Source organism: Mercenaria mercenaria, chromosome 12 (assembly GCF_021730395.1).
Source record: "Mercenaria mercenaria strain notata chromosome 12, MADL_Memer_1, whole genome shotgun sequence".
Taxonomy (NCBI): domain Eukaryota; kingdom Metazoa; phylum Mollusca; class Bivalvia; order Venerida; family Veneridae; genus Mercenaria; species Mercenaria mercenaria.
In genome coordinates this window covers 1,139,813-1,157,686 of record NC_069372.1, presented here as the reverse complement: position 1 = coordinate 1,157,686, position 17,874 = coordinate 1,139,813, and the positions used below count along the sequence as shown (strand labels likewise).

The 17,874-nt window shown below is 34.9% G+C and overlaps 1 protein-coding gene across 1 annotated transcript; it reads right to left on the bottom strand.

The window, feature by feature from the left end:
• Nucleotides 1-372: 372 nt before the first annotated feature.
• LOC123534560 (cytochrome P450 4A25-like) lies at nucleotides 373-16,378 on the bottom strand. Its single transcript, XM_053518899.1, has 12 exons — nucleotides 16,115-16,378; nucleotides 13,012-13,207; nucleotides 12,354-12,481; nucleotides 10,471-10,598; nucleotides 9,110-9,166; nucleotides 8,665-8,788; nucleotides 6,254-6,389; nucleotides 5,714-5,816; nucleotides 4,609-4,804; nucleotides 3,990-4,072; nucleotides 3,184-3,249; nucleotides 373-1,515 (listed from the first exon to the last, which is right to left on the bottom strand). The coding sequence occupies exons 1-12, from the start codon at nucleotides 16,265-16,267 to the stop codon at nucleotides 1,383-1,385; spliced, it is 1,503 nt and encodes a 500-aa protein (XP_053374874.1). The 5' UTR covers nucleotides 16,268-16,378; the 3' UTR covers nucleotides 373-1,382.
• Nucleotides 16,379-17,874: the final 1,496 nt, after the last annotated feature.

Here is a 17,874-nt window from a genome sequence, read left to right as displayed (position 1 = left end):
AATACCAACAAGATCTACACTAAGATCCTCTGAAAGCATAGAACGCAACAAAGCAAAATAATAGCAGACTCGTTTTGTCTGAGATTGTTTATGAGAAGAAATGAAATGCGCAAAACCCCTCACGCCCCCTATCACCGGCTTAAGCGCAATTCTATTATACTGAAAGCATGTATTTCTTTTTAGCAATTACACTGAGAACAGGCTTTGAACTTATAACCGTTTTAAACTTTATTTCAGAATGATAAATGTCTCACTGCTCTATACATAACAATTAAAATAGCGAAAAAACATAAAAACACAAGGAATAATATCCCACTTCAAGAACGCAGCGCCCCACCCCCTCCCCAACTCCCCTTCAAACCGAACCTTCATAGCAGTGTATGTATTTTTGTGTATATGTTTATCATGCAAAATAATATATAAAAACGAAGTTGAAACAAACAAATGAAGGAAAGTACTTGGACGCCGCCTTGGAAATGTCAGTGGCAGAAACGCCATCGGTACATATTATTTTCCCTATTTACAATTACGTGCTTTTAAATGAACTTGACAGCACATCGCTAGAATCAGCTTTGACAGTACATTTGTATTACCACTGGTTGTTATAATATGTATCACATATTTGAAACAGAAACGTTACTTTCGCCTAAGGTAGTCAATGAGTTGGAGTTTATGCTGGTTAGGATTTGAAGTTAGTCTCATGCTACGGTCAGTTTCTAATGGTAATTCCAGCAGGTATTTTGTTTTGTTTTTATGTGTTGTGCTGTGATAATTTGTGTTTGTTTTGTCAGGAAATGCATATTGTTCTGTGCTATTACATGGAAATTTAATTATTTCGAGTGTTAGGGTGTGGGTAAAGTGGAGTCGTCTTCCTCGGATAGACAAACTTATTGTTTGCGGCATTCCTTAGGAATCTGTTATTTTCTTTCTATTTCAAAATGCAAGTTTAAAAAGTAAAAAGATGAAAAAAGGAACATTCACGCTCCAAGGAGGCAGCCATCCCAAAAGGAAACCATACGACAGTAGGCAGTTATAGTTTCATAAATGACAGACACTCGAAAACACATATACGAAGTTTACCAATTATAAAACAATGAAAAAACAGAGATTAATTCAAACAGAAGGACGCCGCATTGGAATGATCAGGGCAAATAATGTTTCAGTCCAAAAGACGCAAACTCCATGTAAGATTTTAAAATTACGTCAAGTATCAACATTTTACCATCACAGACTGAAAATACATGTACCTCAACAAAAGTTGTTACTTCATTTGTTACTTGTCACGTTACACTTGTCACTGTAATGTGTACATTTATTTCAAACTAAAATTTCATATTGATTTATAAAGATATTATTTTCATTTCAACTGTAAACAAGTTGCTTCAACATGATGATAACTGTGTGCTGCCTTCAAGTTTCCTACGCCTAAGCTGCACGGGTAATCCATTTAATGATCTCATGACAGCATCTGCTTGCATCTGAGGTTTGTGACCCTTCACTGGTAATACCTCAAATCTACAAATATACAATAATATCATACAAACAAGAGTTAAACATTTTTAGGAAGTGTCTTAGTAATTACCTATTCTCCGTTTGCGATTTTGATATTCTTTTGTTTTGCGGAAGGCCATATTTGCACTGTGCTATTGTTGCGTAGTCGGCTAAACCAAATCAATAGGATGTAACGCAGTCCGCTATTTTAGAAGTACTTCACCCAGGTTCTTTTTAATAAATAAACAAAGTCATCTTTCTAGTTCAATTACTATTTATTTTCACTACAATATTTTCCAGTTAGTTTTCTCTCTCACCCGAAATAAACGTTAAATAAAAATAATTTATCTACAAAGTTTCTTGGTGTTTCTTTTAGTTTCTTGAGTTCCTTGTTCTTAAATTTCCTTCCTCCTCTTTATAATTGTTCAATAATAATAATGTATTTCCAAGTTTCAAATAAATCCAAAGTTTTCAATACGTTCTTGCACGCTTTGTACTAAAGGTACAAGGTGCCGCTAGGTACCCTATTTCCTACGGCTCTACATTTCTGCCCGTTCTCTCAGTTCTCTCCTAACACATAGAAAGGAGGCTGTATTTATACAAAATGTACGCAGCTCTGTCTCATGAAATATTAGTAAGATATTGTGCAATACCAAATTAAAATATGAGTAATACTGACGTAAGCACATTCGTAACATATGACGTAGGCACAATCCTACATACGTCAGCGAGAGTAACCAAGCAACATTAGCGAGAACAAGCTTATTAGGCAATGCAATTACAACAGAGTACTAAGTATAGGTTATAGATCATATTGACATTCCAATGCAATTAAGTTTGTCGAAAGGAGCGTAGCGTAGTGAAGGCAAAACTTAATGCATTAGAATGTCAATAAGTGTATCTATAACCGACTTATAGTTAAAACGCCCCTTTTCATCAATCAGCGATATCTCCATCTCAAGTAAACTAAACCACACAGGGAACCCTTCTTTGAAATTACCTTATATCAGTAGAAAGATTTTCAGATGGGGTGGGGTGGTGGGGGTGTGTGGGAAGGGCACACATTTTGAAAATCAGCCGACCTATCAGACCCAGATCAAAGAAACGTTAATCAACGTTTTTTGGGGTTTTTTTGTTGTTTTTTTTTTTTTTTTGTGCGTGTTTAGCCCATCTAAAACAATTACAAAACTGCAAGACACAGCTAAAATTGACTCTCTGTCAAAAAATTGGTAAGATAATTACCTTAATCGGTCAAATTATTGGAGGGGGAGGGGGTGGGGGGCCTGCATAAGCATAGCACTACAAATGGTTTCGTAAAGCGTTTACATTTCAGAATAACAGTTAACTCGTCTTTTGATAAATTTGGACTCAGATGTATCAATAAAAAAAAATAACGAAAGTAATAAAAATAAACAATAAAATCATTATATGGCATTAGATTGGAGTTAATATATACACGCATATCGATTTATATCTCTAAGCATCATTTATACAAAGAAATAGAACATGCAAAAGTGATACCAACAGAGGGGACACTTTAGTTGACCAAATACTGTACAAGTCAAACAACTCGACACTTCAGTTAACCAAAATGCTGCCTCAGTCAAACAGCAAGTAAATCACTTATTTTTCAATGTACAGTTTCTGTTGCTGCTATATCAAAATTAAACACAATAAATAACAAAATATTACCTTTTTACAAACTTTGCAAGCGTTATCTTGATTTCGTTCATGGCGAAAACCTGTCCGATGCAATTTCTGAAAGAGAAATATTTAATGAAAGAAGTACGATGGTTTGATGTTTGGTATTTATGTCAATGTTTATTTAGGCAAAGGCGGCCATAATGCCATATGAAATATGTACAGAATAAAAAGGAGGCCATGAAGATATTGAAAAAGATTGCAAACTTGGTCCAAAAAAAATTGTAAAAGATTGCAAACTTCGTTGCAAAAAAAATGTAAAAGATTGCAAACTTCGTTGCAAAAAAATGTAAAAGATTGCAAACTTCGTGGCAAAAAAAAATGTAAAAGATTGCAAACTTCGTTGCAAAAAAAATGTAAGATTGCAAACTTCGTTGCAATTCACCTTTTGCTCGTCACTTTTACATATCCTTGTGTTTTTTTTACTGATGTATATTTTTCGAACATGGTGGAGATTAGAAGTAATAAGGTTTGTTGTGGTGTTAACCACTGGTTAAAACTCCCCATTCCAAGGCGTTGCTGCTTTGTGTTTTATCCAATAGTTTCTTAACAATGGGATCAGTAAAATAAGGTCTGTGAGTGGATGCGATCTGTTTTGCAATTCTTATACGCAGATGATCCATAAATGTTTTGGCAATTTTCAATCTAGACCTCATTAATTTCATTCAAGTATCAGTAAAAACTTTAGCTATGAAGCTGAGTACACCAACATAATATCTTTAACACTGCACATTTTATTAAGCATAATTGCATTTTTTTTTATCAAAATCATTCCAATAATTTGGCGTGAACACTACCTGGACCCAGCTGAAAATGGAATAAATCCATATATATCTGTTTCGTCACGATGTTCAACGTCAAATCTGCCCGGATCGAACTCCTACAATATAACACAATAATCATATAAGGGGGAATATAAAAACTTGCTTCTCTTTGAGGCTAAATGAAAGGCAAATCTTGAAGGGATCTAGATGACATCTTTGTCGATGAATTAAAATGTGGTATACAGATTTACTTTTACAGAAGTCGGTTTCAAAATATATGAGCCGCGCCATGAGAAAACCAACATAGTGGCTTTGCGACCAGCATGGATCCAGACCAGCCTGCGCATCCGCACAGTCTGGTCAGGGTCCATGCTGTTCGCTTTCAAAGCCTATTGCAATTAGAGAAACCGTTAGCGAACATCATGGATCCTGACCAGACTGCGCGGAAGCGCAGGCTGGTTTGGATCCATGCTGGTCGCAAAGCCACTATGTTGGTTTTCTCATGATGCGGTTCAGTTATTTCTGTGGCTGTAGTGCTTTAATTTGAATTTGAAACAGTCACTACACTAATATAAATTAAATATCACGGCATAACGCCTACTAGTGACACAAAATGAACATCATTATTGTATGTTATCATTTCCTCTCTTACCTCAGGATTTTTCCAAACTTGAGGATTATGGTGTATAGCATAAATGAATATATCAAATCTCGGTCCAGGTGGGATTTCGATACCATCTATTGTAATAGGTTTGGAATGCTTCCTACCAAGCATTGGAACAGGAGTGTAAAACCTCATCACCTCCTTGATGAAGAGCGGCAAATATTTAAACTGGGAAAGACAATTCCTGCAAAATAAACACCTTTATTGCTGAACTTCAGTATTGGTTCACGTACGCTGAAAATGTACACGGTTCTTGAAAATAAAATCTGTGAAAAGAGCCTTTAAAGCATAGAACGCAACTATGCAACATAGTAGCAGACTCTGCTTGACTGAGTCTGTTCATAAGGGATTAATTACGACGCATCTGAACTCAAAACCGTGTTTTATTTGACAACACAGCACGCAAAACTAAAATCTATTTCCATCCTAACAAGTTCGAAAACAGGGAAGGGATACTAATCTGGAATAAAATGCGGTTTTAGATACGAGGGTGTAAACCTGAATAGCCAGAAATATGTCATTTTGATAAACGTGTTCTAATCGACAAGACAATAGATCTACACGGTAAAATCCTTCTTTATTTATATAAAAGAAAATCTTAAAAGTGTTAGAATGAAATATACAACACCCCCAAGTCCGCTAAAACCGAATGTCCTCCATCATCCCAAAGGACCAGAAAATAGAACATTATGGAGTCCAAGTGGGGAGAGACACATTAGTCTTCTTAGCGATGCAAATGTCTCAAACAGTGATCTTGTCATTGCATATAATCATTGTCAGATAATAATGCTTGTTTAAACTACAAACAAGGATTTTATCCAAGATAAAATCACTGTATGAGGTATATTATTTCTATTCTAACAAGATATCAAGAATTATTATCTACAACCTTGACAACATCCACCAAAAATCTGCCACCTTTATTTCCCACCGTGATAATTGACACTATGACGTAATAATTGTGACGTACAAACAGTGACATTGTTGCATAGCAACGTCACAATTGCAGTCTTCTATTTGATATATGTCCTTGTTTTTTCTTACAAACCTGGCCGTGTTAGAAACTAAAATAATAAGAATCTTACTGTGTTACTTCCAATTTGTCTGTACATCTTCGTAAACCTTTTCTTGTATTTTGAGGTTTTGACTCAGTGCATAGATTGCCCAGCCTATGGCCGAAGCAGTTGTATCGTGGCCTGAAAGAGATAAACAATTTTATTTAGTAGCATGTACAGTTTGTAATACCGCCTATATCGGCTATAAAATGAGACTACGGTCTTGCGACAGAAGGATCAGAATCTTTGAACTGAATTGAAAGAAAAAAAGTATCAACATAGGCCTATTGGTAATTTTTATCCCGTTTTATTTTTTACCTTCATTTGGTTAGCAGTAGTCAGGAAAATGCTTTTCGTCAAACGAAAAGTCCATTTTTTCCAGAGGGGAATATTATTTAATTTATTATGCTTTCACCATTGGACCATCTTACAGATTTTATTTCTGAGCGCCCAAAATGCACAAGTATCCGTTGCTCATGAAATGTTTGTATACATTGCTATTCAACATTTAAAAAGGCAAAGTATTAATATTTCTATTACTTAGTAATAGATACATCCGTTGAGAAAAATGCATGTACCTTCAAATGTAAACGTATCAACTTCATCTTGAATTTCCTGTTGTGATAAACCTTGACCTTTTTCATCTTTTGCTGTCAGCAGTATATCAAGGAAGTCAAGGCGTCTTTTCTGTTTAGTTAAATCCGGATGTTCTTTCTAAATATTTAAATCAACCTTGTAAAGTTGTGATCATCATTCGCAAACACGATTTTTTTGGTTCTTTTTCATTTTGCATTTCTAGCCTTTATAGCCGACAAGACTTGAGGCAATGTATGTGTTTTTCGAGAAGAGTAAATTTAAAATAAGAGCTGCCGGAGGACAGCAACGCTCGAATATTCAACTGCCTTGTCAATTGAATGAATATTAAAGTAAAAAAGGGGGCATAATTTTGTAAAATTGCAGAACATGGTTATGGAACCTATAAAATGCATATCAGCTCATGACAATGGACAATTGTGTGAAGTTCCAATCCATTCCTATTAATGGGTACTGAGATATTAGCTTACATACAAAAACTTCTGCTAAGTCGAAAAAGGGGCACAATTTTGAAAAAAACGCAAAGCAGAGTTATGGAACCTGTGTACTGCATGTCAGATCATCACATTGAACAAGTGTGTGAAGTTTCAATCCATTCCCATCAGTGGGTACTGAGATACCAGCTTACATATAAAACCTTACCAAAAAATTCTAAGCCGAAAAAGGGACATAATTTTGTAAACAAGAGGGCCAAGATGGCCCTTGGACGCTCGCCTGAGAAACACTCCATCACAGTGTCTAGTGATTTCATGGAAAAAAATATGCTGGCCAATTTTAATAAAGATTGGACCAGAAATGTGGTCTCTGGAGTTTAAACAAGTATTTTCTTTGGTATGACCTAGTGACCTAGTTTTTGACCCCAGATGACATATATTCAAATTCGACATAGATTTCATCAAGGCAATCATTCTGACCAAATTTCATGAAGATCAATTGAAAAATACAGCCTTTTTAGCATACACAAAGTTTTTCTTTGATTTGACCTATTGACCTACTTTTTGACCCAAGATAACCCATATTCAAACTCGACCTTGATTTTATCAAGGCAATCATTCTGACTTTATTTTATGAAGATCAATTGAAAAATACAGCCTCTATCACATACACAAGGTTTTTCTTTGATTTAACCTAGTGACCTAGTTTTTGATCCCAGATGACCCATTTTCAAACTTGGCCTAGATTTCATCAAGGTAATAATTCTGACCATATTTCATGAAGACCAATTGAAAAATACAGCCTTTATCGCATACACAAAATTTTTCTTTGATTTGACCTAGTGACCTAGTTTTTGACCTCAAATGACCCATATTCTAACTCGACCTAGATTTCATCAAAGCAATCATTCTGACTAAATTTCATGAAGATCAGTTAACCTAATGACCTAGTTTTTGATCCCAGATGACCCATTTTCAAACTTGGCCTGGATTTCATCAAGGTAATAATTCTGACCATATTTCATGAAGACCAATTGAAAAATACAGCCTCTACCGCATACACAAGGTTTTTCTTTGATTTGACCTAGTGACCTAGTTTTTTACCCCAGATGACCCATTTTCAAACTTGTCCTAGATTTTATCAAGGTAATCATTCTGACCAAAATTCATGAACTTTAACTGAAAAAAAAACAGCCTCTATCGCATTCACAAGGTTTCTCTTTGATTTGACCTAGTGACCTAGTTTTGACCCCAGATGACCAATTTTCGAACTTGGCCTAGATTTTATCCAGGTAATCATTCTGACAAAATATCATGAAGTTCAGTTTAAAATACAGCCTCTATCGCATACACAAGGTTTTTCTTTGATTTCAACCCAGATGACGCATTTTCGAACTTGGCCTAGATTTCATCAAGGTAATCATTCTGACCAAAATTCATGAGAATCAATTGAAAAATACAGCCTCTATAGCATACACAAGGTTTTTCTTTGATTTGACCTAGTGACCTAGTTTTTGACCCCAGATGACCCATTTTCGAACTCGCCTAGATTTCATCAAGGTAATCATTCCGACAAAATTTCATGAAGATCAGTTGATAAATACAGCCTCTATAGCATACACATGCTTAATGTTGACAGACAGACGACAGACAGACAAACAGACAGACGACAGACGCCGGACATCGAGCGATCACAAAAGCTCACTTGAGCATTGCTCAGGTGAGCTAAAAAGCAAAAAGGAGTTATGGAACCTATGCGATGTAAGTCAATTTAGCACAGTGAATGAGTGTGTGAAGTTTCAATCCATTGCCACAAGTGGTTACTGAGATACCAGCTTACATACAAAAACTTAATCAAATCGGGACGCGGACGCCGACGCCGGCGCCGACGCATGGGCGAGTCAAATAGCTCTACCTTTCCTTTGAATAGTCGAGCTAAAAAGTAAAAAAGTATGTTTTACCAAATATTTCTTCCTAGCTTCTATTATATCTCCAGTAAATTTTCGTGCAACATCTATCAATTGATTATGTTCTTGTCCGAAACGTGTCAAATTGAAGGGAAGGTCAAACAGGAAAAATGGTTGCCTAAATATAAACGATTCTGATGACATATATAATCATATTATACGTGACATAAAACGATGAATGAAAAAAAAATAACAAGGGATACATAACAGTGCTGCCAATTTATTATCTTGCGAAAATAAAATTTAATTAAATTTAAAAAGTTTGACAATAACTCTGCTGGCTTTACTAATCAGTACACATTTAAAAACATTATCCTTAATTCGAGGTTAAGTAAGGTTATTGTAATAGAATACTTAGCTCATTTGCAGCATAATATAAGTTTCAGCATATTGATACAATTTGCAATTTGAAACAACAATTGTTTGGAAAATTACTTACACCAGGCGTTTCCACATCAGCGCGGGTATTCGCTGTACTGCTTGGATGTAACTGTGTCTGGAATTTAAGTATTCACTTGAACGATTACCGAAAGAATCATAGAACAAAATTAGTGTCTGTTCAGGGGAGATAATGCAATGTGCAACACTCTCAAGCACGCTTAAGCGGAACACTCACTCAGAAACATTGAATGCACTACATGATCCCAAAGTACCAGGCAATTTATAGACACGCTGCGTTCAAGTGCGAAGGGACTATTTACCCCTTCCCGCATGACACTTACAATACTGTTATAGTGTGCAACCTACTTTTCTGACCAATCAGAACGAGCTATTTTTCAAAAAATGTGGCTTCTAGCCTGCAACATTTTCGTTTATGTCGTGTTGGGCGACCTGTGGTTTTCTACTTTTATATTCTTTAAGACCAGTGTGACTATATAGCAATAATTTTTGAAGAACAGCTCTACACGCTGAGAAGCGTCGACTGAATGAGCATGCATACCAGTGACCGACCCTTCATTGTATTCAAAGGAAGCCGACACATTTTTTGTTAGTTAAATGTAGGCGGAAAATCCGACAATCTGACTTTGCAATTCTGATTGGTCAAACGTAGATTTCACACTATGTTAGATAGAATCAATGAAGAGAATTCTTCGAGAAAATGAAACCTCGGTCGGTCACAGCGCTACGCACCGTTTCCCTCCCTATCGGTTTCTTTTTTATTTAATAACAAAAATACTAAAAATAAGAATCCTAATGTGCAAGCAATTTATCCTTGTTCAACATTTTTTTAATCACATGCTATTTTTAAAATAAATTGTATCTTTAATTTTGAATGACCCACGCGACGATTTATAATGCCATCATTTCGTCATTTTTTTCCTTTCTATTTTCTATATAAAATATGTAAAAATGCGTTTGTTTAAAGCAATTTTTTGTATGAAACCATTGATATGAAAGAAGGTGCAAGCGATTTCTTACTCTCAATGAATTTATCTTTTGAATGATAATTATCTCATTGTTGTAAAATAAAAATTTGATGAACCCACAGACGGTTTATTTCCACACATTGTATGTTCCGCAGATCATCTGTTATAATATGTTGAAATATTGTTATGGTTTAATTAAAACAGAGTATTTAGATAACCTTGCTTTCCAAACTTGTTACGTTGAAAAGGAAAATACTTAGCATTCTACATTTAGTAACAGTATAAACACTAGACAAAATTATTGACAAAATACGATACTGCGGCTTTCGTTTCAGCTCAGAGCCTCTTACATCAATGTTAAATTTTCGTCACAGAATGTTTCAATGTAAAGAAACTGTCAATGTTTTTTTTCCCTAACACTTAATACACTTACTCCTTAGACTCTAACATACTGCCTTCGTAAGAGAGGGAACATCTCAACATTGAATCTAGTGTTGCTCTACAGACATATGGATATACGTCCAGGGATTCGCTCTTCTGTGACGCCTCATCTAACTTGTCCTGTAAAAGTTAAGGTAATGGAACTGTAATGATATTCGGGAAACTTCCGTTGATATTCTGTAATTTCCGTGAGATTACGTATTCTTATATGGCAATCGTCGGACGGTAATACAGACTGCTCCTGAGCTCTCGCCGTGTGCACGTCGCGGAGCAGGCATGCGGCTCTACCGGAAGTGACCATAATTATATTGATGACAGCCGGCAGAGTCACAACCAAGGGTAAGGGCTGTGGCCCTAAGAAGGATTGACTACCACCTCAGCCTTGTATTGTCATTTTCCACGAACGCCGAGATTGGTACTCCGCAAGGACTACGAGGGACAGCATGACAAGACGCCCGCTGACGGGCAACCGGCAGCGAGTATAAATAAACCTACATACTACTACTGTAATACAGCTCCAACGAGCATACGGACAGGAATAGATAATCGCAAGGATATTACTGATTAATATGCTACGTTTTAAATCATCAATCTATTATATATTGATCACGTGATATTTTTCTTCAAAATATGGTCAAGATAAGGACATCTAATGTCAGATGAAATAACAACCAAGTGAGGAAACAAACTGTTCATAGTTTCACCGGTATTTGCATGTATTTACTTACATATGTTTTACTAAAACTATTTGTTTTGTAGGCCGAGTTTGTTATCTACAAGGGCTTAAACAGTATAAAAACATTTCACTTGAAGAAACCTGTAATAAGTAGGTAATACACTCTAAAGATAACAATTCTCTCAAATAAGTGTTTCTTCCCAAAATTATTGATAATTATAATAAAAATTTACTTTTTTTAACACAATGTTTTTATTTTTCTGGTATTTTTAATGCAATAATTTTCCAAAGTAACTCGAGCACACATAAACAGCTGACTGTTTCCTTTTGTTATTGAGATAGATAAACGTCTTTGTCGTTATTAAAATATAAAAGTAGAAGTACAGCTACGCCACATTCTAGGCAAACATTCAGATTTTGCAAAACAAGGCCACTCCCGTAAAAAGACACAGAAATCAAGAAACCGATGTGTTTACAGACGGACAAAAGAATTAACAAGAAAATGTTTATTAACTTCTTGTTTACCTCAAAGTCTTCAGTCTATTTTTCGCAGATATATAATTTTGATAATGAGCTCTTCGCATGTGGAAATACAACACTTGCTTTGACTCAATTTTTAAGTCTGAATAGAATTTTGTAAAACGTATAACTTTCAAATTGGTAGATTCTCTATCAAATCAATCTAAAGGTACTTTCAACACGGATATGTTACCAGGAGCGAAATATTTCAGTTATCCCCGGCGATTTCAGCTGCCAAACGAAGTGATAAAACCAGGAACACGTCCGCTATCCGGAATGAAATCACCGGGGATAACTGAAATATTTCGCTCGTAGAGACTTGTACTGTGTATTTCAAAGCAATTTATGGGGTCAGTTTAGTATTTATGGAAGGCTTTAAATATTTCGAAGGTGCAATCATGCAGGTAGCGGCTGCAAGTGTATAAACTCCGATTTTGAAATGTTCTACAAGTTTGCCGAGTAGCTTCCCATAGCGTTACGCTCGTATAGTTTACCTTTTCCATGTATATGATACTGTGACCGGATTTTTTGTCATCGATTTTTTTTTCATTTGACTAACATATAAAAGGTTAATTTTGTGAAAAAAAGTGATTTTTTATATTAAACAAAAAAATATACACTGGACCCGTGCCTGTGATTAAAAATGTTTATTTTATACTGTTCGATTTACGCATTCTTACCAGAAATAAGTCGGTGACGTCATTCATGACGTCAATATACCCGGTCAGAATATTAAAATGGAACGCAGGGGTAAGTAAGCGTCTATTTCTTTCCCATTTCTTTCCATCACTTATTAACAAGCCTTCACCTGAAAGGAAAAGTAAATATATCCCTAAGAAAATTTTGAGTAGTATTTTAATATAATATTAAAGCAAGTGGGAGCCCTACCTTATAGCTACTTTTCAACTGAGTAGGTCTAGATCTCTTAACATTAACAACAGATCTAAATCAGGTAGAAATCTATTGCAGATATGTCATGATGCAATTTTAATAGAGCTATTTCGGTTAGACAAAATCCGTCAGATATATCAGTTTAGAAAAAAATACACTTTATTATAACATTATAGAGATGCTATATTTTCAAATTATCTCCCTTTCATTTAGAAATAATGTTGAAATTCCAATAAGAAATCTAATGTTCCGCAAAAATTCATGTAACATGAATGTTTTTCCATCAAAAGACAAAATGTAAGGGTAGATTTCTCGGAAGCACAGAGCACCAAATACACAGTCACAGACCTAAAACTAAATCAGTGCTTAGAGTACTTTATCGAATGTAATTAAATTGCGTAATGGTCAGTACCAAGTTCCAAATGATATCTCTTTGATTTTATTTACCTAGCCATCTTTCCAATAGCCTGTACCCATCAGGGAAGCCACGTGCTTTATCTGATACTTGTTTGTTTAGTTGTTGAAAAGTTTCAGGATGACACACCCCTAGAACTGGAAATGGGCCGTTCCAAATACAATACATCCTCGCACCCCCTCTCATACAGTCCATTATATAATCGCTGTAGGTTTTAGAATCCGTTACCTGTAAAATAATTCTTACTGGTCTTGTTTCATTAATAAAAGGTACTGCAATTTGTTTCTTATTAAACAGACGTTGTAAAAAGCAAAATAGTTTCTTTCTCTTAACGTTTAATTTACTAATTTGACAATTAATAAAGAAACGTTTAAAAAAAAGTTGCATTAGTAATCTAGTAAATCTATTTTTATCATAATTTCAATCTAAATATGGTTACATGTTTAAAGCTAAAACTTGATATTGACTGCTTTGTGTGGCTAGAAATACATACTGACCGACAGTAAAGGCGTGTCACAACAGTGCGAGGTTGTACATTATCTGAGACCAAAACACTAGAAAACTATCAATCGCTGCAAATCAACTGGTTTGATAACAAAACAATTGTTAACTGTTTGGTCGATATAACATTTCGCAGGTCAGTAATGCCTCCTATTGACCAACCCGAATAAAAGGCATTAACGATACAATTTTGAATATATACGAAAATGAAATATCTTTCTTTTGTATAGCGTGTACATCTTATCCCTAGGTTCTTAATGATTTACGCTCTAACAGACAAACAAAAGTAATGTATTAAAAAAAAATAGACTGCAACAATTTTAGGAGAAGGGAATCATTCCTGAATGTTTCATTCGTATAACAATACGCTTCCACCTTCGTTACCATTTTAAACAAAACAAGTCAAATGGTTTATCGCGGCCAGAAATTTGTACAAACCGGACAGAAGTTGCGAAATCGTCATTTGTGCAGGAATGAAGCGTTTACCATAATGTCCAGTACTGGACAGGTATAGTGACCATGCACGGACACAGCCAATTTTCTCAGAGGGGGTCCGATCCCCTGCCCCCACCCCCCACCCGCCCTGGAAATTTTGCAATTTGGCACTTCATTTTTTTTGCATTCTGGGACAGTTTTATGGACTAACCTGTTAAATTTGCGAAAATGATAAAATCAAGCTTTCTTGAAGGTAAAATTCTTAGTTTCTTTTAGATAAATAATATGAATTATGTCGGGGTCGTATGTAGCAGCAGCCGCATATACTTTACATGCAGTCCTAATGTTGCCTTTTTCGAAAAACATTTTCTTTCCTTCTTGTCTTCTTTCCTTTTTTAAAGATTTTCCAGAGAGGGTCCGGACCCCCGGTCCCCACCCCGCATCTGGATCCGCGCATGGTGACATATCATGCTTTCTGTTTATGCAGGTAAACTTGTGTTTGGTTAAATTTCAACAGAGCACAATTGTCTGAACAGTGTACAAACTCATTACTGTTTTTTTCAGGCAAGGGTGGAAAAAAAGTGGTAGACAATGAAAGCAGTAACATTTTTATTAAAAAAAAAATAAACAATGAGACAAACATTTCCAACATCTTTGGACGGTTCAAAAATCCCATGTTAAACATACGATAAAGCCCGAAACGCGTGAAAATGTTCCGAATGTAAATCGGGTGAAGTAAACGCTCTATGTAGATTATCATTATGCGTCTAGATTGATTAAACTGGGCGAGTCTACTTACTTATTACTTGAGGATGAAAAACAAAACGTGTTTTTTAAATGTTGCTCTTAAACAAGGGTGGCGGTTGAACTACTAAAAGTACAACAACAGTTGATTCACAACAAATCGTACGGTATGTTTTATAATCAGTAGAAGCTAGTCGTATTTACGCTTATGAGACCTGTTTCACCCATAAGTAAAGAATTGACAGGTCCATCATGAAATATTTTCCCCATCGTGCAAATACTTGTCCTATTCATTGGCCGCGATCAATAAGATAGTAAGAATCCGTGAAAGAATCATCATAATAAACGCAACGAGAACAGCATATATCGGAAGCAGGCTACATACAAATCACCAAATCACCTCAGGGGGAAGGGTGCGGTCATTACGTTTTGTTTTGTTTAAAAAAGGCTGTTATGATTGTTATAATTATTATTGTCGTTATTATTATTGTTATTATTATTATTATTATTATTATTATGCACAACGCCATTGAATATGCCATTGTATAGAAATAGGCGTTAAATCAAATTACTCAGTTTCAGTTTCAAATGACACTGTAATGGAAATATATAACAGAAAGATTGCTTCGAATAGCTATCAGTTAGGTACATTTTATTCTTTAAAAACAATGAAAAAGCCGAAGCTTTCGAATCGCATGGACGCTGCTTTTACCTGGCTTTCTGTGCGAGCACTTGCAAATTCATTGGCAAGCTGAGAACCAGTTGTTGCAATACATTAACTCAAAGATACTCTTTCTAAATGAAACATTTTTCCTTTTTTGTGTAACTGGTCAGTGGTATACGATTATATGTATTTCGTAGATATTTCAGTCTCAGTTAAGTTGAACATAGCATAAAAAAACGGGCGCTGTCTTTTTTTTTTCAAAATAAATCGAAGTTGATATCACTGGTCAGGTAAGGAATCTAGCGAAAGTGGACATACCACAATATCAGATTAAACATAATAAATCAAACCTATTTCAGTTATGCTAGAAAGTATGGCATTTATTTTGAAAAAACAACAACAACAAACTTTACTGAATGTATAATTGTGTGATTTCATTACTTATAGTTTTATTATGTGCTTTGTACAGCTGCATATGCCATTGAGCAAAGCCGTCATCAACATTGTATTCGTAAAAAGTAGTACGTTCTTTCCGTAAAGTATTCTGTCTCATGGTCGTTTATAGGTCGTGATGCCGCGAGAGACGTATGAAAATTTAACACGTGACTGATAACATTTTATTTACTTTTATTGTGAGAGAATTATAGTGACAAAAGTATTAAATATTTACAAATTAAACAATTGCAATAGTAATGAAAGGTTTAAGGTCAATATTACAAGATATATTAGAAAACGAAACTATAATACCATCATATTACAGTCCTTCATTATAAATATGTCAAATGTTTTACCTCTTTGCCATGGCCAAACAGCCAATGTGATGGCTTTTGGGGAATTCTCCGAAGCGTGTTGAGTAACTGTATATATTTAAACAGACTAATGACAACTTTCCAAATAATCAAACACAGAAGTCCAGTAATCAGTATTGTTGTTATAAGATCCATTTTTATCCGACTGTTTCATCAGTGACACATTTCATGCAATGGGTATTACCATCAGTGTCACTATCTTGCGTGTAAAAGTTGCCCAAACTAACCTTCTAAAATAACCTACTCTTATTTTAAGGGTCAACACATTTGATAACGTTTATCAGTCGACAGTCCGTGAACTTGTCTATGTTAAATAAACTAACAACCGGGTCGTCATTAAGTGGCACACATTAAGCAGTTCTAACATAACGTAACACAAAGCACATTTTTTTTTTAATTTTCTAATCATTTCAGAGTGAACGTTGGCATTACTGGTAGAAAATATTATTGCATCAATTTATACTGGTAGAACATATTACGTTTGCAAATAATTACAGGTTATATGCATAAGTTTATGAAATATAGGTCATTAATTTAATTTTCAGTTTTCATCATGGGGATTGACCAAATCAAAATGTTTTTATATCACCTAACTGCTGTTGTTGATCTTTGGGAGTTTGCAGAGTATATACAAAGACGTGTCACAGATCCACTCCATGATAATATGTTTCTTTAGACCATAAATCTTCATGTAAATAAAACGAACATTTCCAGTTGTTGTTTATCTTTCCCCCCCAAAAAAGGTTAGTCGTAACAGGAAATTGGAGACTTTGGCAATGGCATTGGCAAATTCGTCAATACTAGTAAAAACACGACAAAACATTGTACTACCTGAAAGTTCCATTTTTGATTTATAAGTTAAAATAAACTTAAACATGTTGTTTATTCTCACATGTCGATTTATTGTATAGATCTGTTTGAGTGCTGATCAGTTCGTGTCTATGTAGTTTGATATTCATTCTCTCTAACTTAAAAAGATATTGTGTTTAAATACAATTATGATTAAATGTTAAAATGTATTATAAGTCTATATTATCTTTTTATTATCTACTTATTTTGTTGTATGAAGCCAATATTTTTATTGTTTGTTAAAATCCAAAAAGAGCTTTACTGTCAACTTTCATATTAATATTTGGTATGTTTTACCTTTTGTTTGGTTAATTGTTTAATGCCCAGTTTTTGTTTCCATATATCAATATTTGCAAGCATTGTGCAAGTAAAACATATACTGCAAATCTTGTCATTTTTGGCTCGACTATACGAAGTATTTTGAGAGCTATCCTATTCACCTCGGCGTTGGCGTCCTTCCGCATGTTTGAAAACATTTGCAATATCTTACATGAAGGACTGTAATATGACAATACTTTCTCTTTTTTCTCTTTATCTAGGTAATTACTTGAATGATTTACTTCAAGGATTTGCTTCAAACTTATTTTCCCCCCTCATTATCACCCACATCATGTAACACGAGGTCCTTAACTGGCCCCAATTTTTCATGAATTATGACCCCCTTTTTACTTAGAATTTTAAGTTAATTTTGATTATGTTTCTGTCATTACAGGAGGGATTTGATCCAGAAATAAAACAATTATTTGACATCATTACCCACATCATATGACAAACGGGTCATCACTCTCGCACCAATATTTCATGAATTATACCTTTTACATAAAATTTAAGGCAAAAGTTTTGATGAACTTTCACTCTGATTCTGTTATTACATAACGGATTTGACTCAAACT